The 22,354-nt window shown below is 34.4% G+C and overlaps 2 protein-coding genes across 5 annotated transcripts; one reads left to right on the forward strand and one right to left on the reverse strand.

Moving 5' to 3' along the window:
* Positions 1-1,083: 1,083 nt before the first annotated feature.
* LOC140839988 (uncharacterized) lies at positions 1,084-17,870 on the reverse strand. The gene is made up of 25 exons (XM_073207037.1): positions 17,437-17,870; positions 15,927-16,088; positions 15,148-15,222; positions 14,632-14,710; positions 13,951-14,015; positions 13,250-13,339; positions 12,212-12,301; positions 11,994-12,080; positions 11,781-11,864; positions 11,046-11,165; positions 9,580-9,611; positions 9,291-9,423; positions 7,945-8,481; positions 6,049-6,590; positions 5,898-5,961; positions 5,662-5,764; positions 5,350-5,522; positions 4,803-4,928; positions 4,382-4,452; positions 3,718-3,780; positions 2,755-2,827; positions 1,903-2,022; positions 1,734-1,811; positions 1,529-1,579; positions 1,084-1,442 (listed from the first exon to the last, which is right to left on the reverse strand). Exons 1-25 carry the CDS (start codon positions 17,686-17,688, stop codon positions 1,341-1,343), a joined length of 3,372 nt encoding a protein of 1,123 aa, XP_073063138.1. The 5' UTR covers positions 17,689-17,870; the 3' UTR covers positions 1,084-1,340.
* A 1,134-nt stretch (positions 17,871-19,004) lies between these two features.
* On the forward strand, positions 19,005-21,584 carry LOC140839989 (uncharacterized). 4 transcript variants are annotated; one of them, XM_073207039.1, is made up of 7 exons: positions 19,005-19,194; positions 19,333-19,404; positions 19,516-19,579; positions 19,709-19,897; positions 20,545-20,616; positions 20,944-21,122; positions 21,228-21,584. In XM_073207039.1, the coding sequence occupies exons 1-7, from the start codon at positions 19,094-19,096 to the stop codon at positions 21,343-21,345; spliced, it is 795 nt and encodes a 264-aa protein (XP_073063140.1). In that variant the 5' UTR covers positions 19,005-19,093; the 3' UTR covers positions 21,346-21,584. The 4 variants fall into 4 exon arrangements, with proteins under 4 accessions (XP_073063140.1, XP_073063139.1, XP_073063141.1 ...); XM_073207038.1 differs by having other exon boundaries at positions 19,364-19,404; XM_073207040.1 differs by having other exon boundaries at positions 19,035-19,194; positions 19,364-19,404; positions 19,511-19,579.
* Positions 21,585-22,354: the final 770 nt, after the last annotated feature.

Raw genomic sequence — 22,354 nt, forward strand, 5'->3', positions numbered from 1 at the left:
TTTTATGGTAATAATATGGTATATATAATATTAGACATGTTTAAATAATTATATATATCATATCATAATATTATAACGACTGTCATAATTTATTTTGTTTAAAAACCTTATAGGCTTTTATACTTGTCGTATCCCTTGCCGGGAGTGTGGGATGTCGTCTTAACATCCTCCCAGGATTTATAACAAGTTTATGAAAAATTTATTTTATTATTTCTAATAATAACATTATATTGTATATTAAATAAATACACAATAAATAAATAACAGTAAAATAAATATAATTACTTTTGTTACCTTTTCTTCTGTTTGGAGCTTGGAAAAGTATGTAGGACTTTTAGAGCTTCGTGCTGATAACGTGTTGTGAAAAAGTAAAAATTTACGGTAAAAAGTAAAAATCTCAAACTCTCAAAATTATCAAACTACACACTTTATAATATTTTTCTCTCAACTCAATTGTTATTTCATTCACAAATGAGTGCTCTATTTATAGAGTTTCATATACAAATATTCCAAAATAAATTACCTCATTACATACATCATCACACACTAATTTTCAATATTCAACACCTAATTTTACCTAATTTTCAACATTCAACATTCAACATACATATTTTAATATTATATTTTCAACAATCCTTAATATTAATAGTAATAGAATAATTGTGAAAGGAAACATGCCACATAATTTATTTTTTAATTATTTTTATTTTTATGATATTACGCATTAAATTATAATATTCAAATATAAGAATTTCCTATTTTTGTATTAATTTTATTAAAGATAAAGATTATAGTAACTTTAAATATAAATTTTTTTATTTAAATATTTTATTTTTTTTAATTAAATCCTAGTTTTCACGTTATGTAAGTATATATTCAAGGAGTATTCTTTAGGTGAATTCAACTGGTTTGAACCAATACTAACGACCGAACCGAAAATTCAACTGGTTTGATATTTTAGAAGTTATCTAAATTTGTACCTTGAATGCAGGAAAATTATAGGCAAGTTATTGGAGACGTGAGTTCACTAAAAATTCGGTTCAATGTTCCATTAAAAAAAAAAATCAGTTCAATGTAAAAAAGGAAGAAAAGCAGATTGAGAGAGTACCTTATTCGTTACTAAACCTCAATTATTCATCTATATGAAACTGATTCGAAAAGGTACAGCCGATGGTATTTTACTATTGTTATAGGAATATGATAGATTACAAGTGAGACACCTTTTAAAAAATGGAAGCAAGGATCCAATTTACACGGATAGTATACTATAAATAGGAGAAATGGGAGAAAAATGGACACACAAAACTTATTTCAAGTCCCTGGGTTGTATAAGCATGGGGTCATTCAATTTTTTCCAACATTTCCAACCGGGTTTTTCTTTTCCAGCCTTTCATTGTTGCGACCAGGTTGACCAACCCAATAATTTGGGTCTTACTATATTCCTGCAAGTGACGAAGACGTATCACAAACAAAGCGGTGGATGTTTCAAACAAATATTATTGGGTTGATTGAAGTGTGATATTCATACCGGATGAGCACGTGACCAGTGTTCATATTCAGTTTCTGGAAGGTAGAAGGCCTGTTTACAAGTGACAAGAGTGTAAATATCAGATGTTGCAGCTGGGATGCTGATTTATACGTTTCCAAAACACACTTGGAGTGTAAAGTCACGTTTCGATTATGAGAATCAGCAAGTTTTACCCATTTGAAAAGTCACTAAATGCAGTATTTACCTTGATAAAAGTTTCAACCGCCTGCAATTTGGGTCCAACTTCAATTGAGACGAAGTGCTTTAGGCCATTTATCAAAACCTGAGAACAGGGAGGTTCAATGAAATCCAAAAACGGTAAAAGTAAAAGAAGGGAAAGAAAACGCATCATTCAAACACAAGTTAAGAAAAACCTGAAGATCCAGTGACATGAGTGCTCTCCCTTCATCCGTGCATCGTTTCACCCTAGATAGGCCTTCAATGAGGGTTTCAGCAATATTTTCAAGACCATATTCTAAGAGGAGATCTTGAACCTGGAATCAAGTAAATAGCAGGGAGAAGAAATATATATACCTTTATTAACTTTGACTCTGCTTAGCCAAAAATTAAATCAAGCCCAATAAATAAATGCAGGAAACATAATAATGAAACATGTTAAAATTGTCGGATACGTTGTCTGAGAGAAATTGGAGACCTGTACGTGTCTACACACGGCCAACTTGTGAATGCACTTATCAAAGTGTAAAGTGGTACAGCTTCAGAATAGTATCCTGAGGAGGGGGAGAGTATGGGAAGATACAATAATAACTTGTATATATGTATATTAGCTACTAGCTAACTTGGAGATATATATAACAATCTGAATCACTAGAATCAGATTGATTTTATTAATTTTCTATTTCGTTCGGATATCCCATAAATATTGAGATCTGACAAGTTCCTATTTTCTCACGCATTGCTAGGATTATTAAATATGTATCAATGAAGAGAATATCACCATCTACATGGTCAAAAGCACAGAAGGGAATCAGATGCAGCATACAGTCATAGCAGGCAAACAACAGCGCCTAGCACATTCAAATGAAAAGTTACTGAAAAACTAAAACCACCCAACTACCACCACTATTTAATAACCATATAGCAAAAAATGCTGGTCCATTGAGAATGTCAACCAGCCAAAAAGAATCCCATAGTTTCACACGATATAAAATTCTTATTAGAATCCAAGTCGTAAGCTTATATGAGTATCTTATAGCAATCTTTACCTCCTTTCGTACACCCCCATGAGCAAGCCTTGTTTTGTAGTGTTTAAATTCTCCCAGCAATAAATCAACATACCTGTTAAAACAATTATATAAGGTCCTTAAATCCTCCAGCAACAAATAATGACATATTCTATTTACTAGAAGTAATGCACAAAGGAGCCAATTCATGAAATACACAATTCTTGGACTCACAAGAATAAGTTGAGACATAATAACCTAGGTTTAAGATCTATAATAAATTTAACTATACTGCATGGGAGATGTGTGACGAGGGTTGAAGCTTATAGAAGAGGTAAAGGCTCCGAAAGCTATACATGCCAACACCATATCACAGTCTTGCAATGCATTTGAGACTGTGTTTCATAAATTTGTTCATTCCTTTTCAAACACAACATGCCAACACCATATCACAAACTTGTTCTTTTCGGACCACTGTCACTTATAATTTTTAAAAAGAAATCGTTAAATTTTACAGAACACCTTCCGACTTCCAAATTTCTGCTTCATGCTTATTGAACACCTACGGACTTTCAAATCTCAATATTCTTTAGCAGCTGATGCTTCCTTCACATTTTTTTACGAGTTTGACCCCTATCAAATAATGTTATGTGATCTAATTTCTAGATAATTCGTTTTTTGTAGATTTTTTTTTTTAAAATAATGCTTTTATATGATGCCATTAAAGTTGCATTTGGATCGATAAAATTGATAAACTTTCTGGAGAAATGATTTGATTTGTGGAATGATTTGAGAAATGACTTCAAATGACACTCATCTTGGGTATAAATTGTATTTGTTATTGGAATTGTTTAATTTGATGTATAATATATAGAGTGTATTTGAAATTCAATTGAATTTTGTCCATCTAAACCAACTAAAGAATTTGAAATCCATCAACACGCGCAATCTAAAGGAATTTTACTCGGTAATACAGGACGTCCAAAATGATGATAGGGAACCTACCCATTATGCTCTAACCCAAGTTCCTTCACCTCCCATTTAGCATTGGCAATGCGATCAACATACCTGCTCAATTTTCTCCAGTCAATACCACAACAATACGGCTAAGCAATTATTAAAGACGCTGCAAGAAGGAAAACATGATATGGGGTTTACAGTTTACTGATGTCTAAGTTAAAAATGCAAAGAGCAACTGTCAATTCACTGTATATCTGTCAGTCAGACCACCCCGAGAGAAGAGAGTCCAGTCTTGTCTCTGGAGACCAACCAAAAAAAAACCTAGGAAACTCTAAATAACCCACCAAAAAAATAAGCCAGGAAACTAAAACACAAAAACCCATCCAAGCAGCTTCTCCTATCAGATCAGGGAAGAAACCAAAGTGAGTGATAGCTTGATTTCAACACATATAATGGAAAATATCACTCCAAATTCAAACAAAGACCCTTTCAGAAAGTTCTTCAGACTAGATTAATATCAACAATGAGTGGATAGATTTTCACCTAAACGACAATTTAAATTTAAAGAGAGAAATGCATGAGTGGGAAATGTTACACATAATAATTGACCAAGTAACTTTTAAGTGCATCCATCTACTTATGGAAATTTTTCATAACCAAAGGAATGTACAACCAATGATTGACTGACTAATATCTCATCATATCTCACCCATCAACATGAAGTAGCAATCTCGCAGTAGTCCTGTGAATTTGCTGAGTAAGTTCGGGAACAGCATCCACCTATAATTGAATTCCACATAAAATAAAGGCAAGATTAACTCAGGAAAAAAATGCCTGATAAAGACAACTCGACTAACAATATCATCATTGTCTCAAGAATGTGTGAGATGGCATTAGAGCAACAATGGTTAACAAAAAATTATCAGCAAAGAGAAAGTAACTCCAACTATTAGATTAACCAGTAATTATAGAATCATATACAACTTTGTCAAAATGATAGTCTTTTGTCAACTTTTATGATTTGATGTGTGTTGTTGAAGATTACAAATTATTGAGAACTGTCGATAGCTATACCAAACTGATAAAGTTTTATGTCAGCATGCTGGCCTAAATGTAGTTGCAGGACATACCAAATGCACATAAAAGTCCTCAACTACAGCTCCATTATTCTGCAGAAGCCTTGATTGAAGATGGGCTTTAGATCTATGCAACAATTTAGCAACAAGAGATAGTGTGTCAGCACCAGCACATCTTTCCTGCAGCATAATGTTAATCCAAATCACTCAAATAAAAGTCAAACTGTTACCACCAAATCGGAACAACTAACCAGCATAACAGAAATATAACCCTTTGCAATGTAATCTATATACTTCATGACCAAGGTAAGGCAAAGCATGCTGCAAGATGAAAAAGGAAAAGCTTCTCGAGAATTACATACTCTAGACATGTTTCCTAGTTCAGATTCTAAGGAAACACAAAGCGTAATATGGTCGTAAATTCTAGAGAAATCATCATAAAATGTGAATTATATATCCTTGTTATGAGTAACCTAAATGAATAAGAAAATAAAGAGTAGTGTAATTACCATGCCAGCTACTAGAGAAACCGATGTTAGTAGAGAACCAAATATTCACAAATTAATAGCAGAATTACTTCTTTGGCGTAACTCGTAAGTACCTTCAAACCAGAAGATATGCTATTCAAGTGAGTGGGAGGACTGGTAGGAGTGACATCTTTATGAGATAATGAAGTCAAGGACGCAGGGGATGAAGAAGAAAATGGTGAAGACTGAGGTTTTACCCACTGGTCATAGTCTTGTGTGATCCTCGACAGTGCAGTCTTTAGCTTGTCTGAAAAAAATGGTGATCAGATTACTCCAAAAACAATGTATATTCACCATATTGAAGACAACAGAACTATGATTTGGCATAACACATCAAAGGGTAACCAAACAATATAGAATATGAACAAGAAATAAACAAAACATACGAGGAAGAGAGTGATTAAAGCCCTTTCCACCAGGGGGAATACCACGCTGGCAGAATGTCTCAAATACAAAGCGGAAAAAAATCCCAAACAACTGGCAAATTCCCTGTTAAAAGGGGGATTATTCAGTCATAACATAAAAAAGAGAATAGAGAAGAATACAAATATAAAGGCACAACAGGACAATAGGGAGGGGGAGAAGAACAAAAAACATCTACCCGAGATAGTAACACGCCTACCTTAAAAAATTCAACATTGATGATCTCTAATTTCTGCATCAATCGTGCATACTTATCCATCAACCTGATGAATGAACAGAAACAAAGTTGAATGATTTTTGTGAATGCACGCGGTATCTTATACAATCAGAAAATAAGACCCTAATTATACCTCAAAAGACTAAGTGATGATCCTGTTTGCGCGATTGAATCTTCATCATATCCATAAGACAACTGATGCCTTGAATGATTTGGTCTGGAGATACGACTAGGAAGCTGGCTATCTTCGTCAATAAAATCTGCGTGGAGATCATCATTTTCATCTTCTGAAACAGAGCTCCCATTAATATGGTTTGCATCGCCACTTTCTGGAGAAATTTTAATATGCCGGAGCTTCCCATTGACATTTCCAGATTCTCCATGAGTAGTCACGCCATTGAGATTAAAGGAATCAGAATACTCCAGGGAATTAACATTCTGTTTCAACAAGAATGGGTTTCCACACTCCAGCCAATATGAAAATCCGCTCCTCTTTGATTCACTTACAACTGAAACAACTGATCGATTGGCATGAAGTAATCTCGCGCTGGGAGAACCATCGGGTGAAATTATAAGGGCAGCTCCATCACCAACAAGTCCCGCAAAACTAACTACTTGAATTGTTTCGGGAGGCATTATATGCCAGTTCTCCTTTTCCATCACCATTTTCAAAGCCTGGAAGCCAAATGAAATCAAAATGTTATAGTAAATGCATAGAAAGTACATCAAGAGAGAAACTTATCATTTATTTATTTTTATTCAATGATGGTTTCGACAGGAATAGAATAGACATATCAATATTTGGACACATATAAATCATTTGTTGCAAAAAAGCATATGGTTATAAAGGATTTTATAGATGAAGTTTCTATAACCATCATAAAATTTGAAAGAATATTTAAAATAAATTCAAGTAGTAGAAGAGACATCCCTGAAACCCACCAATTCTACATTCTCGGATATTACTGCAGTGCTTCTCAAACATTAGCATGTTGCTTTCCAGAAAAAAAGTTATGGTGTTCTGATCTTTCCATTGACACAACCACCAAACTTTGACAAACTACTATGCCATTTCACCAGCTTCCCCTGCCCCCCACCCCCTTCCCTTGCCACCTTCATCCACATTTTTGAAAACCCTAGAATGTCAATGTTCACAGTTAAGATCCCAATTCAAAACAAACCTACAGGCTACAACCACTCCAGCTCCTCCCAACTCCCTAAGGATTATCACTGGGAGCCCAAGCTACTGGCATCTGGGTTTTCTGAGCGCATGCACAGAAAGAAGTCCAAATTCTACTTAAAACCCAAACAGTCATATAGACCAAGACACTAGTCAGAAAGTTTCCTTCCTGAATCTTAATTTTTTTTGATAGGAAACTATTTTCATTAGAATAAATAAAGATTACATATTATGTGCGGATGAGAACCTTCCTGAATCTTAATTAGGTAAGAACAATAATGAAAAGTTTGTTCCGTCGATCTTGAACTTCTCGAAGTCTCAAACATAGGCATGAAGGCATGGACAGGTGCAAACAGCAAACCTCAGGTTGGAACTCTTAGCAAACGGATAAGAGATTACATCTTAGTACCTTCACATAGATTGATGTATTCAAGGAGGCTCTGAATTTTAGTATTGCAAGCAGTGAATAACAAGGTAAGGAAAATTTAGAGTGAAGGGTGGGGAGACACATGTGATGCATCTCAAATTTTCTTCCTCTGTATTTTATTGTCTTTCAAAATTTTTTTCCTTATTTTTTCATTGTTCTTCTATTTCGTATAGCAATAGCTCAGTAACAATTTGTACTCGAGACTCATTGTTCAGACAAAGGAATCCAATGAGAAAGGACTGTACATATTTTGATTGACTTCATGAATTAAATTAAATCACATAAACGACGCAGTTACTTATGCACACCATCAATAAAGGAGATGCGGCAAAAAAACAAAATATTGAAATACATATTGCATCCAATAAATTATTGTATGGATGCTTTGCTGCAAAGCAAAATATCGCAGTTTTAAGACTTACATAAATATTCTGCCGATGGAAAGCAACAAAATAACCTTCACAAATGGATTTGAGTTTCTGTCGGAATTCAACAGCTTCTATTCCGCAAAAAGCTTCCCCAGCCAGAATGAAGATACTTAGGTCTTCATAATTTCTTAAAAATTGATGAATGCTACTCGAAGTAACAGCAGAAGAAGAAAGCAAAACTGCTATCCGGCTTGTCATAAGTTGCCACAGGTTCTTCTGACCCCTCTGTAAGGTATGTGAAACAATCAGTGTAGCATCTTTTCGCAGGAGAAACCATGGGGATCCACTACTTGATGCCGCGCTTCCATTATCTCGTCCCTCATCATTTGGATGATATACAGACTTGGAACCGTCAGAAGATGCAGAATATTCAGGTGGCTCATCGATTGATGTTAAAGAAAATCCTCTTGCAGTTGAAAGGAGTGAACATTCTTCTGCTGGAAAAGTGGAAGAAGCTTCCCTCTTAGAATCATGCGAGATCCCAGATAAGTTACTATGTTGCTTCACACTGGGAGAATGGAAGGATGAAACCTGTCAGACCATGTATAAGAAATTGATTACTCTCAGTCACAAGTAATTAACATAAAGTCACATTGTGATTTCTGAAGATGTCTACTATATTCTTATCTGCAAAGTACTAATATGAACAAAAGAAAATGAAGCAACGTGAGATGCATCATCCTCAACATAATAACCTAAGGTAAGAATTACACAAGGAATTCGGAATTTAATTCTAATCATAAACTTGCATGAGGAAACAATGCTATTATAACATTGTGAAAGCCACACAAAGAGGTAAGACAACATATTGTGGTAATTGCATACAGTATAACCTCTCATATGAGTTAGTAAAGTTGAAACTATTCAATCACATCCGCTTCCGCGAGCATACAATATTCGACAATAATCAATTAATGTTTGAAGTTAACTTTACAAATAAGATTTTTGAGGCAAGAAGTCCTAAGAAAGATATAACCGTCCACATCAGAATATTTTGAAAGGGAGTACAAGCAATATCCTCCAAGATGTTACAGTTTAGAGACGTAATAGACATTAGACAAACAAAAAGAATGATAAACATATAGAGAACATATTTTTCCAAGATAGGTTGTAGCTTCGAAGAGAAGTTGCATATAAGATGAATACACAAAATAAAGTGGATATAATTGATGATATGGTTACGATGAAGTATGCCAAAGATATTAATCGAATATGATAAATGCATCGTATTTCCAAAAATCATAAAGTAATAATTTGATTTCTTTCCAGAATAGATTCTCAACAACGGAGGAGAAGAAAATAATGGACAAAAAGGTGACAACATATAACAAAAAACTTACGTTCTCGTCTAGTTGGAAGCTCGTTATCGAATAATATGAACACATCTGCTTAAAGAGAACGGAGAGTGTTGCTAGCAAACACTGTCTGAACTTGGATTCAGGTATCCGTAAACACAAATCACTGTATGTAAGCCTGACCAGGATTAAAAAACAAAAATCATGAAATGCATATAATCACGATGGCTACTTCAAAGCGAAAGAAATCTCTCACAAACATAAAAATAGAGAGGTGTCCCGAATATCAAGGTCCATATTTTTTCCCAAATAATAGACAAAAAACAGGTTATACCTCATGTTCTGCATGTTGGAATCTTCCACATCCTGCAGTAAGTTAAACCGTTAGCTGCTAGCATGAACATAACATCCACAGCCAGGACAGTCAGTTCAGGAGTTGAAGATTATTTTTGGACATCCATAACAAAATAATAATCTAGCAAGGATCCCACATACCCACTAAATTCTTTATCCCTAGTAAATAAGTCCAAAACAACGAAAATTCAATATCCATATGGTATTTAAGTAAATAAGTAACAAACAACACATTTATTACACACCGTTAAAAAACCTTGAAGATTACAAACTTATTAACATATGTTAAGACTAAATAATATCTGCCATATTAGTAAAGAAATAAAGGAGAGTCCCAGAGTTCAGCAAGACACATTATAAGTAACCTTGCTAAAAATGACAGAAGCAATTTATTTCAGTAAGCATTAAGTGATTACTTGGTTAATTTACATAATTTTTCCGGTTTATTCAAATATTTTCACCTGGTCTTCAATACAGCACATGACAAGCAAAAATATAGGACTGCGACAGATATTTTCGATCTCCATGATCTTTTGAGTGACCAGTCTGTTTGCTTTCTTCCTTAGCATATCCCAATATTTTCCTATTTTTCTTTTTCCTGGACCTTAAGTTGTCGTACGTACATTCACCAATTTTCTAGCATTAAGAACTATATATTCAATATACAAATCCTTCAGCGAGTCTTTAACTTGCATCGGGTGTGTCCCTAACATGCCTTTGCATGTCAATAAGTAGAAAACTTGCTGAAATCATTCCTGGAGATGTTCTTGTACATTAGAGAATAGTTCCAGCAATAACTCACATACAAAGATGTCCAGGACAGAAAGAAGGAATGTGCTTCCTTGTAGGACGTGAGAGAAGGGGAGTTGACAGAACTAATAACCAAAGTACCAACATCAACACTGGAGGTAGGGGAAGGGGGAAGGAACAGTGTAGGAAAAATTATCCAACACTAACATGGCACATGTTTAAGTGCAGAACGCCAAATGGTAGAGGTATCTCCCAAAAGTTTGTAAAAAAATGAATCAATCATCATTGTTGCCACAATATATCATATGCAACAATTGCAAGAAATAATTACTCAGAGATATGGAGAGGAAGTAGGGGAAATTTTCATTTATTTCGGGGTACAGCAAAATATAGTAGTTAATCAATCCTGCGAGTTACGGAGAGGAAGTAGGGGGCATTTCCATTTACTTTAGGTACAGCAGATTATAGTTGTTTATCAACCATGTGGGTTCTCCAGGAATCCAATCCACTGAGCTACATTTTGACCGAAATAGTTTCATGAAAGTAGTGTTCCATGATGATGCCCACTGGGTAAATGATAATATGATAAATTTCTTTCTTGAATTGTGTACTTCAATCAATTGTTCCGAGTTAAAACCATAACTATGTTCAATAATTCACAGGCGCTTGAATAATGATATGTTATGTAAAAGGTACCTCCAGCACAATGACCCTCAAAGCAGAGTGGCTTTCTGTTAGAGCCTCCTGCATAAAAAAACTTTGTATCTTTTCAGCTAAACCAGAGACATCACCAATTAATGCATAAGCATCGATCACCTGCATTAAAGAAGAAAACATAAATCAAGATTATATTTGATCTGATGCATGTTTGCATGAACCAGAAACGGTCAAAGTACGAGAAACTTCATTTGTGGGTTGCTAACTTCTTTCCTCTTAATATGATGAAGAAACGCATACTAATTTCTGACAAGAAATCAACTAGGATAGAAGCCCTTATCTCACAGGAAAATGTACAAAGATTGAAGCCAAATACACACCCATGCTAGTAGGACATATCCTTTACATTCTTGACTAGAAATATCGAGACCAAAATACTACATTAAACATGATGGGACTCAATGGATTTATTTGTATAGACAGTTACAATGGAAAGAATGGGACCACCTTCATTGGGAACGTACACTGCCGTAAGAGAATGAAAGATGTTGACACTCATCAAACATAACATGATGTGCCCACAAATACAAAATCAGTCATTAAGTAAAACACCAGTTATAAAGGTACTAACCAATCCTAACTATTGATCACGTTAAATGAAGAGGAAATGGATATTTGATTAAAAAAAATAGTTGGCCAACCAATAAATTGCACTTTATGAATTTCAATTCTAAATAATTTATATAAAGAAAATGCGGCAAATGCAGCACTAACAGTTATATAGTCATCCTCTTTGAAGTCCTGGCACACTTTTAATAGAAGTGAATCCAGCTTCTGAAGAGTTTTTCCAAGCCATACCTGCATTCAATTAAAACAGAAAAAGGAAAATGAACAAAGTGATCCATAACAGAAGGGCAGAATAAGATGGATTAACACCACTGGAGAACTTTATGTGCTTTAAAACATAAATGCAATTGCTTAATTCACCTCAACACCACTGGTCATCTCTTTCACTACTGAAAGACCGGACAAACTATCAAGAAGTTGCAAATATTCAGATAGTATTTGGAATGCCTGAAATGGACGAGTCACGTTCTTAGCAAAAAAAAATTAAATATCCACAAATATACAGAATTGAAGTGAAGACAAAAAAAAATTGCTTGAAGAAAAATAAAAAATAAAGGAACCTGCAAGGTGAATAATACCTTGGAAAAATTTCCTTCCCCAACAAGAGTTTCAAGAGCCTCTTGCATATTCACTACATTGCCCATCTCAGTAAGAATGGGGAGCAAGTCCTGCAATTTATAAAACAATAATTTAGATAACTAAAATATAAAGTTTGTAATTCGATAATTAAACCAGTATGACAACAATGCTCAATTTGTCTACTAGTTTAAAATGAGTAAATCACAGGCGAAGATTTTGTCAATGGATCGATTTCTATGATCATCCAAACTGAAAAACTTGGTTTGGTTCAAAATTTAGATGCAAAAAAATCCAAACAAACCGATTACTATTATAATTATAAAAAAAGTATTTTTTAATTTCATGTGTAAATGTTTTAATGTTTCTTGTCGCAAGTATTTTTATAGCAACGGGTTTGTTTGATTGATTATAAAAAGTAACAGTAAAATGTGGTTAAAATGGCGATGCTACATGTTTGACTATCATGCAAAAAATACAATCGTTGTAACTGGCTTTATTGCTTTTCAAATCTATTTATTTATTCTTTTCTAATAAATTTTGTAGTTTCTTCAGAAAAAATAATTCAGAATTGATTTGTGTTGAGAAGAGGAAAGGTACCATTAGCATCTGTTTCATCAACATTCGTTTTTATAAATTTGGGAAGAATTGAGCTAAAATATGTCAAATACTAGAATGATGTGGATGGGTGACTAGTAAGAAAGAAAAGATTCAGTGACCAGTTACTATGGATAGCCAGTCAAGAACTCAAATGAGCAATCTTGGCTTAAAATATCTCTATTTTTAAACATTGGATTAGTATAATATAAGGTCCTGAAGAAAATCAAAAGCACTGCAAATATAGATTATAAAAATCCAAAACTGTCAACAATGAACAAATTTCAAATAAACAAATGAGGAACAGTGAAATCAAACTAGGTCAATCTATTTTCAAATATGATCTGGATGCATCAGACTATGGTTGATGCTTAAATGGGCAGGAGAAGAAACAATAAGTTGCAAGGATAATAACTTGTCTAAACTCCCAGGAGAGATATTACCAGAAGTGCTTGTTTCTTTTTGGAATTTGTTGTCACAATGAGATCCCTAGACACTTCATTCCTTGAAGAGGTAAGGTGTCTTCGCCCATTCTGCACAGATCAAAAGTACAGTAACTGGTTGAAAGTAGGGAAATTTTTGAATAATAAGAAGCCGTCTTTCCAAAAAAGTAAACAAAATAGAGAAAGGCAGAAACTTTAGAGCAAAAAAGATATAGCTTGAATAATTAATGTGAAACCTAAATGACGTGTTCAATAAAAAAATTGAAAAGACTATATTAAATTCAAAAGTTTCTAAAACAAACATGTGGAGGGCTCTTTGAAATCTCCATTCAAAATTCCAGCAAAATAGAATATACCTCCCCCTTGATCACTCCCATTAGCAAAAGCACAAAATTTAACTAAAAACATGTTCAAAGGTATCCAAATATTTCGCATGATATCTCGTATTGGTAACTCTATTTTGTTCTTACTAACTTGTTAAAAGTGGAAATTAAAAATTAATAAGAAAGAGAAGAACGTGAAAAAATAAAACGAAAATTGATTAATTAACAGATTATGTGATGGACTTTAGGTACAATTTTTTGTTCTGGAAATCGCATCCGGATGTTTGTCATATGACCTTCCAATAATGGGGGAAAACATAGGGAACACTAGTACATGTGAATATTCAATGCTGAAAGGCAAAAGAGTCACCTGCTTACCATGCAAATAACATTTGCAATCTTCAGGTCCTTCTCCAGTTCCCTCACCAGATTCATACCCTTCACTGAAACAAGTATCTATTTGATATAATAGTCTACGAAGAAATTTCATAAGGTACCGCTAGTTCATTAACAGAAGACCGGAATGATGTCTGATATGCCATGGGAAATGAAATATTACCAATCAATCCGATGCATTAAAAGTAATGAATATAAACAAGACCAAAAAAAAATCTGCCAAGTTCCAAGACCAAGGATTTGGAGGTGAAATAAAAATAAAAAATAAGTAAACTCCTTGCATCATCAAGACAAGAATGTGACTGAAATCAAAACAGTAAGCATTCAATCAACTCCATGCACCAAAGCAAAGAAATATCAGAGTCAAAATAGTCTTCGAAAACTCGTTCATAATCATAAAGGAACAGGAATCACGTCTATAATGACATGCATCTCATCTTCCAGAAATCTGACTCAGATTTGTAAAAGTTGAATCTGGTCCTAATTAGTCCATTGATAGGCCATGCACTGGAGTTATTATTCAGTGTAAAATGTGAGAACAAAATCAGAGCATAATTATAAACTTAACGGACTGGTAACAATGCCAAATAAACAATAATAACTCCGGTAAAAATGCAACAAGAGCTTTCCTGTTGTCCAGAACACAAGAAAGATGAAACCCACCCATTTCTTCATGATGTTCCATGACATGACGTGATAGACGCTCGGAAATTTTATCCAGTTGTGCAAGGCGGAGAGTGGCCTGTAAAAGCATGCAATGCATAATGCATCTAAATGAAATATTTTGCCAGAGAGAGAGAGGAAAATATTTAATAAAAAATGTAATTAGTATCAAGCATATACACAACAGCATAATTTACAATTTGGGTGCATTCATGAAATCAATGCATAATAGAGAGAGAGAAATTTGAAATCATGAAATCAATGCATAATCCATTAAGCAAATCAACTAGCACATTATGGGCACACACCCAGAGAAGAGACCCTTAGAATAAGCTATACATATAAAGCAAGCTAGAAGTGATAGAGGTCACAAAAGCAACATGGGCAAGAAAAAGAAAATAATATAAAATAAAATAAACCAAACCCTCATTCACAACTCCATTAAGCAAAGCAACTCAGGTACCAATTTCAGTAAATGGGGTAGAGGCAAGACGTGAATGTAGCAAAGACAAATACCTTTTCCTCAAAATATGAAGGTTCAATCTCTTCAGAGGGAATTTGTTCCAAAATATATCTAACAGGATCAAACTCCTAAAACAAATACAACAGCTTTATCAATGGAATGGCTTGAGTAAGACAAAAGTGCGAATTGTAGTCAAGGAAAATAGGCATACCACAATCTATGTAAAACATGAGTATCAGTCATAGAAGTGGATATTCAAAATCAAACTAAGAAAGAAAAACTTAACAGATGTTTTGCATGTCCTCCCATAAAAGAAACCATCAACCAAATCATTTCCATTTTCAACAAATAAGGCATCATAAAAAATAATTCGTGACATCCGAAATCATTCTCAAAACAATTTTTCTCCATTGAATTATGTATAAGCTATAATATATTATGAAAATAAATATAGCACCATACAGTTTCACGGGTAAAGTTACATATAGAAGTGATTTACAAGAAATGCTTGCACTATTGGGCAAGAGCGCTTCAAAGGCCACTCATTATAAGTAATAATACTCTTTTTACATATCACCCAGAATCGTATCTTTATCAAAACTGTTCCGGGCACACAAAAATATCAACAGTTTGCTTCCTCTATGGATAATGATAAAAATGCCATAGAGATATGAATGAAATCACTTAATGCATGTAATCATAGATGACGTTGTTAGTATTTTTGTATCTAAACAGCATATATACATCTCATTAAGATCTATTGACAGATTTTTTCTTATTAAATAGTAATTTAAAGTCAATAAAAAAAAGGCACTAAACAATATTTGATAACCTCCTTGAAGAATTCTTCCTCAAGCTCATCCACGGCTTGAGGTCTGCATCCATATATAGAACTTAACTCTTCCGAGCTCGAGGATAAAGTATGCCTCTGATGTGGAGGTAGTCCAGCAAGAACCCGGGCAACAGCTGCAGCTGCGGCTGCTCGTGCTGGAACCTGAAAACAGAATTTTCAAATGTAGCAAGTCGGGAATAAGGCAATGACTATCAAATTACCCTGCATGCTTCTAGTCAACAATATACTCATACACTTTTTATAAAGGGAACTGTCAACAAATATACCGAGAACTTGGAAAAAGACAACATGATCCCACCACAACTAATAAATTAAACTCTAGTCAAGTCAATTTATATCAACCAAAAACATGTAACCATTTAAATTTTCATGGACATCTTTGCACAGTGAGGCAGAACCTTGAAATGAAATATCTCTCAGAAAATATATTCAATGTCCTAATCAACTGAGAATATGATCAGTTTGGCTGTAACTTACTCGAGACATTCTCGGTGAAGATTTTTTTCCCTTAAATAAAGAAAATGAAGCATAATCAGAGTAATAAGCACTGAGTAAAGGTTACCAGCCTTTTTTTTAATATGAAATGATATTATATTAATCAAAATACTTAATTACAAAAAGCCGAGGAGGGGTCCACGCAAGATGAAGTAAGACTGGAGTCGAATTAACATAATATTAGACTCCAATTCTTATACAAATCTGTAATTGAGAACAATTTAAACTCCCCACTCTTCGAAATCCAACATTAAACTCTAAATTTAATCTTGTGCCGTGCATTCTTCAAGTAAGTCTTCTAAATTGTCAAAAGTCCTCATGTTCCTCTCCAACCATGAGGAACACGAGGACCTTGCTTGAGGCGAGTGTGAATCTTTGCGTAGATGCCAGAGCATGTAGGTGATGGTAAAACATTGTGATATTTACATAGCCAAGAAAAAGCCCGAACACTTTTCTGAGATTGTAAGTACCAGTAATATCAACGGTAAATTAGATCAAATGCATGCATGAAATTCGTTTAGTTACATGGTTTATGAAGTGGTCTTGATCTCATGAAGGGATATATTGGTGTTTAGGATTTGAAGTTGTTCAGTGGACTCAAAAAAAGTGATGGGGAATTTTCTCAAAAAAGTGATCGCGCATTTTCTTGACTATGTAAGTATCAAGATATTTTACCGTTATCTACATGCTCAGGCATCCACACAAAGAGTCACGCTCACTCCGAGCATATAGGCCCAACAAAGCACTGTACATTAACTCTGAGATAAGGATACTATAACCCAAGCATGCACGATCATCATTCAACAAGAGCGCACAATCATGGAAACTATAAATACTTCTGATAATCAACTATATTTCACCCTCCAAAAAAAAAACCTATATTTCACCCTCCCTCCAACCATCGTTATAGGTGTTATTTAATCCACCAAAAGCAATTCATAACGTGCATAAAGTATCATCATACTCAATTAGAACTTCACTAAAATCTGAGTACCTCGGGGCGATCCGATTGAGATGGAAGAAGACCGAGAGAACGAGCAGAGCGAACGGAACTAATGATCTTCTCTCCAACCTTGGACAAGTCCATACCGCCTCCTTCTCGGGAGAAGAGCAGTGATCCCAGAAATAAATACGTCGACAATTCAAACCCTCCCCGTCCTAAATCCCCAAAGCCACCAACTGCATTTAGCAGCAGAAACGGACTCAGTGGAAATCCAAGTGCTTGTAAATCCGTATTCCGCTGCATTTCAGTTACTCTCCGCTGCCGTCGCGGATGGCCGAATCGCACCGCCGCATTATCCCCAGATCAGATCGGAGATGTTAAAAATTCAGCTAAATTTTCGCGGGGGCTTACTCCGATCGAATTGTGAAGACTATGTTGATTAGGTATTGAGATTCAAGTTCGGAAGTAGACTTGACGACGATAAATATAACACGTTATAAGTACAAGTCTGGTCCGCTGGAGTTAATAAATAAATAAATATAATAATTATACTAATGTTTAGCACAATCTCTCGATAATGAGGGCGTCAGGTGAATTGAACGAAAAATAATAAAAATTTAATTTCTAAAAACACACAAAGATTGTAGATTTTTAATTTGATTGTTAGTTTTATTATTTTAATAAAATATGACGCTAAAATTAAAGCGAACGACAACGAAATTTGAATAAATAAAATCTCAACATGATCATGTATATATAATCAGTAGAAAATTACAAACTCTGGAAAATATAATTGTTTGTCACGAAATTTGTGGGAGTGCCAGGCATATGTTTGTGCCAAAATTGTAGAATAACCTAACTTCTTTATCAAACGTTACCACTCTCGATTTGATCGTTCGTTCTAATTCCCTCGAATAGCTCCTAAAAAATGAACACGGAATGAAGAATATAATGAAATTAAAGGGGAATTCATAAACAACATCAACATTCATTATGCTGTTATAAATTCGAAGAAAGCTTTTACATGAAACGTGAATGGACATACTAAAAATTTATAGAAGAAGATACAATTCATTGACTAGTACTGCTGTTTACTTGGTATGCCAAACTGCTTCGGAATTCTATCATGCCTTGGCATTACATGGAACGCAAGTTCCATACTCAGTTTTTCATAACAATACCTGAGATTAGTATAGCGGAATTGTCAAAATACTATAATTTTGGCACAAACACGGGTCTGACACACCCGCTAATTTCGTGACAAACAATAATACTATTACGTTGAAATTTGGAAAGAAAATATGAAAAGTACTAGAATTTAGAATAATAACGAAAATAATTGAATCGAAAAACTATAATTTGAAGAATTGATGTTAGACGTTTCCGAATGAGTTCTAATATATTTTTTAATTAAAATTAAAACTTAACAATATAAAAAATCAAAATCAGATTAATATATAATAATATAAAACTAAAAATACGGTTTTCACTTAGATTTTGTAAATGGTCTGTCTACACACCGTGCTTTTTGGGCTATTACGTGGGCGTCAAATGTCTGGGCTACTTCTGTTTATAAGCCCAACTTATGGATCTGTTACTGTGTTACACATTCCGAAGATTTCAGGAAGAATTCATTCACACACGCAAAAGAAAATCTCTGCGATGTTGAGGTTGAAGTGTCTGCGGGGGATATCAGCAACAAGTTTTTATGCTAGAAAATGTATCAAAGAACAAAGTAAGCTGTTCCCAGTTCTCCCTTTTCAGAATCCATCTCAACGGAGCTCCTGCCGCTTCCTCGACATTTACCAGGTCTGTTGACATCATAAAGATTGGATTCATGTTATTCTTATACCCTTCAAGATTTGATTTTGGATCACGATTAGATGGATTAGTTTTGAATTTGTTTTGGTTGATTTGGTTGATGGAATTGTATTGATGTTGTTTAAGGAGTATCCACTTTTGGTTATTTGGACCGCAGATTGGAAATAAGGAGGCAATTGAGAAAGAACGTGCTCGGCTGTGAGTAATTTGATATCAAGCTTACTTTTTTTTTTCATTTTCTTAAAGCTTCATGTGTTGTGAAGTTGCATTTGGTTAAGTGTGAATGGTTTTATTTGTAATTTAGGACAGTAAAGATGAGATGAATAGGGGATACTTTGCGGACATGGCCGAGATGAAGCAGCATGATGGGAAGGTATGGTATCTAGTCCTGGACATCTGTGTTGGTTATATTGTTGATGAATATTTTTGAGGAGAGAGTTGAATAGTTTATATATTGGATGTTGGATTGCTAAGGTGAAATGTCGTGCGTGGTGTCATGCAGATAGCAATGGCAAATAAGATCGTAATTCCTGCAAGTGCAGCTGCAAAATTTCCTATGTTGGAAGTGTGCTACTCCAATGGTTCTAGCCTTAAGCTGCCTATAACCTCTGCTGGAAAGGATGTGAATACGCCCAAATTGAATGTACCTAAAGCGACGTTATTGTGTTTATCATTTCGTGCCAGCTCACAGGTGAGAGAACTTTAGATAGATTTTGTTGAGCCACCCAGTTCAGCTGGAAGATTTGAATGTTATATAACTATGTTTTATCTGTCGTGGTTTTCATCTGTCCTGGTACATATTTCTTGTTCTCGTTGTGCAAAGGAAAGGGTCAAATATTAGTTGAGCATAGCCACTAAAAAAGAGCAGAAAATATGAATCGACTGGAATAAGTTCTTGTGTTCACGTTTCTGCTTCAAATTTTCCCACTTTGTGCAAGCATTATAGCTTGTTCATAACTTCTAAATTGGAATGAATTTAAGTGCGACCTGCTATTTGACATTTGAAATGCATGTTATTTCTGAAGTTAATATTTGCTCCTGGCTCCTGTTTACGAATTGAGTCACTACAATAAGATTAGAGAAGCTACTAGGTCGTGATTTTGACTCTTTGATTGTAGTTAGTTTTAAGTTGTTTGTGAAGAAGAAAAGAAAGAAAAATCCTTCTTTTCAGAAAAATGAAGCAAGTAGAAGATTACACATGTATAGCTGTAAGCTGGGAGACTAACTTTGCCTAGGCAATGGTTAAAGATTTGTTACAATATTTTGAGATTAGATTTGTGAGAGCGCTGCTAATTTTGTTTGCTATTTATTTAGATTTCTCTTTTTTGGTTTTGACAGACTATGGTAGATTCTTGGAGCTCACCTTTTCTTGATACTTTTGGTCATTCCGCTGATGTTCAGTTATACGAGGTATTACAGTTAATCTTTTGATACTTTTGTTTGTCCAATAATCAAATGTTAAAGCGAAGAAAAATATTTTCCCACTAAATTAGTAATTTAACTTCTCATTTGTTTAATGCGTGTTACTTGATTTTTCCCAATCTTCTTTCAGAAAATAACAGGAAAAACTTTGGCTATTTATCCAAATATGAAATAATTGGCATGGTCGTATCTGTCTCATCCCATTAAATCTCTCTCATATTTGGCAGTATCTGATAACCCATACCTTATTTTTCTTTAAATGTAAAATTTAATCTGAGGAGTAATTTTCATCTTTTTATGAATATCTCTTTGCAGATATCCTTGATAGATTCCTGGCTGTTGAGTCGTAATCCTATAAAGAAACTACTGCTTAAAATTATGAGGAAGCCAAAACCTGAAGGACCGAAAGACGTTTTGCAAAGGCAGATAGTTTATTCATTTGGTGATAACTATTACTTCAGGAAAGAGCTTAGAATATTAAACCTTCTTACTGGGTACGTGGAATTTTTGCTTGTTCTTTCATCATATCTCGTTTTTTAAGGATAAAATAATTTCGAAGTATATTTTCATTCTAATCATCCGTGACTGATGTTGTGCAGTTACATATTTTTGCTAGACAAAATGGGTAGAATAAGATGGCAAGGTTTTGGTTCAGCAGAACAAGAAGAATTGTCATCTCTTCTTTCCTGCACGTCCCTTCTGCTTGACGAAAAATGAGGAACGATCACACTGATCGAACAATCATAAACCAATTATGCTCGAATTGAGCGAATGAAATGAGTGAGCAGTTAATTTCTTGTGATATTCATGTCTCGGTTCAATTTGCGACGTTTTATGTTACATTTCACTGTCAACATATATTTTCTTTTTGCTGAGACTTTTAAATATAAATGTCAATGACTTGTCCAGAGAAATTCACACCAAGTGGTTTTAATTTTGATGTAATCTCGAGTTTACTTGATCTTCCATGTGTGGACATGTTTTCTGGTCATCATCCCCTTTGGGTTGCGGAGGAACTTTCTTAATTATAAATATATGTGAGCGACGGATAAGTTATTGTCTATAAAAGCATGGGGCAGACAGATGATGGGAAAGCTTCCCTATAACGACTCTGATTCAAAAAGCAAATAATTAAATCGCGTAGAACTAATATTTTGAGATAATACCTTGTGTAGATGTGTTCTAAGTTTTAGAGTTTGAGTCGGAGATATTTCAAAAGAACATTACAAATTCAAATATAATATATATATTAATAGTAGCTATGATAATGAATTTTATATATAAAAAAAAAAACACACAATAACATGTGTTGGAATATTTCATGTTCGCAATCTTGATTTGATGTAAAAACTTGTTATGTGTTTCTAATATTATACTCAAGGTGAAGTCAAACACAAAAGCAAGCTGAACTGAATTTGCACAACTATTTCGGCAAGCTTCGGTGCTTTGAAGTACTAATGAATGATCCAAAACAATCCGCCAATTCGATGATCAGAAAATCATTTAGTGTATTTCAGCAGTTGGGCAAATCGATGTTATAAGGTCTAACTGTCGCTCAATACCGCTGATCAACGAAACAGCACAGTTGTGTTGAGCAGCTGTGGTATTTTGGTCATATCTTCACTCGTTATCGAAATGAGCGATTCGTATAGTTGGAAAAATAAGACAAAGATCTACAAATCATTATGAGAAGTCAAAGTCTGAATCGAAGCTTAAGATGCTGATA

The sequence above is a fragment of the Primulina eburnea genome, chromosome 8, assembly GCF_022965805.1.
Source record: "Primulina eburnea isolate SZY01 chromosome 8, ASM2296580v1, whole genome shotgun sequence".
In the NCBI taxonomy this organism is placed as follows: Eukaryota; Viridiplantae; Streptophyta; class Magnoliopsida; order Lamiales; family Gesneriaceae; genus Primulina; species Primulina eburnea.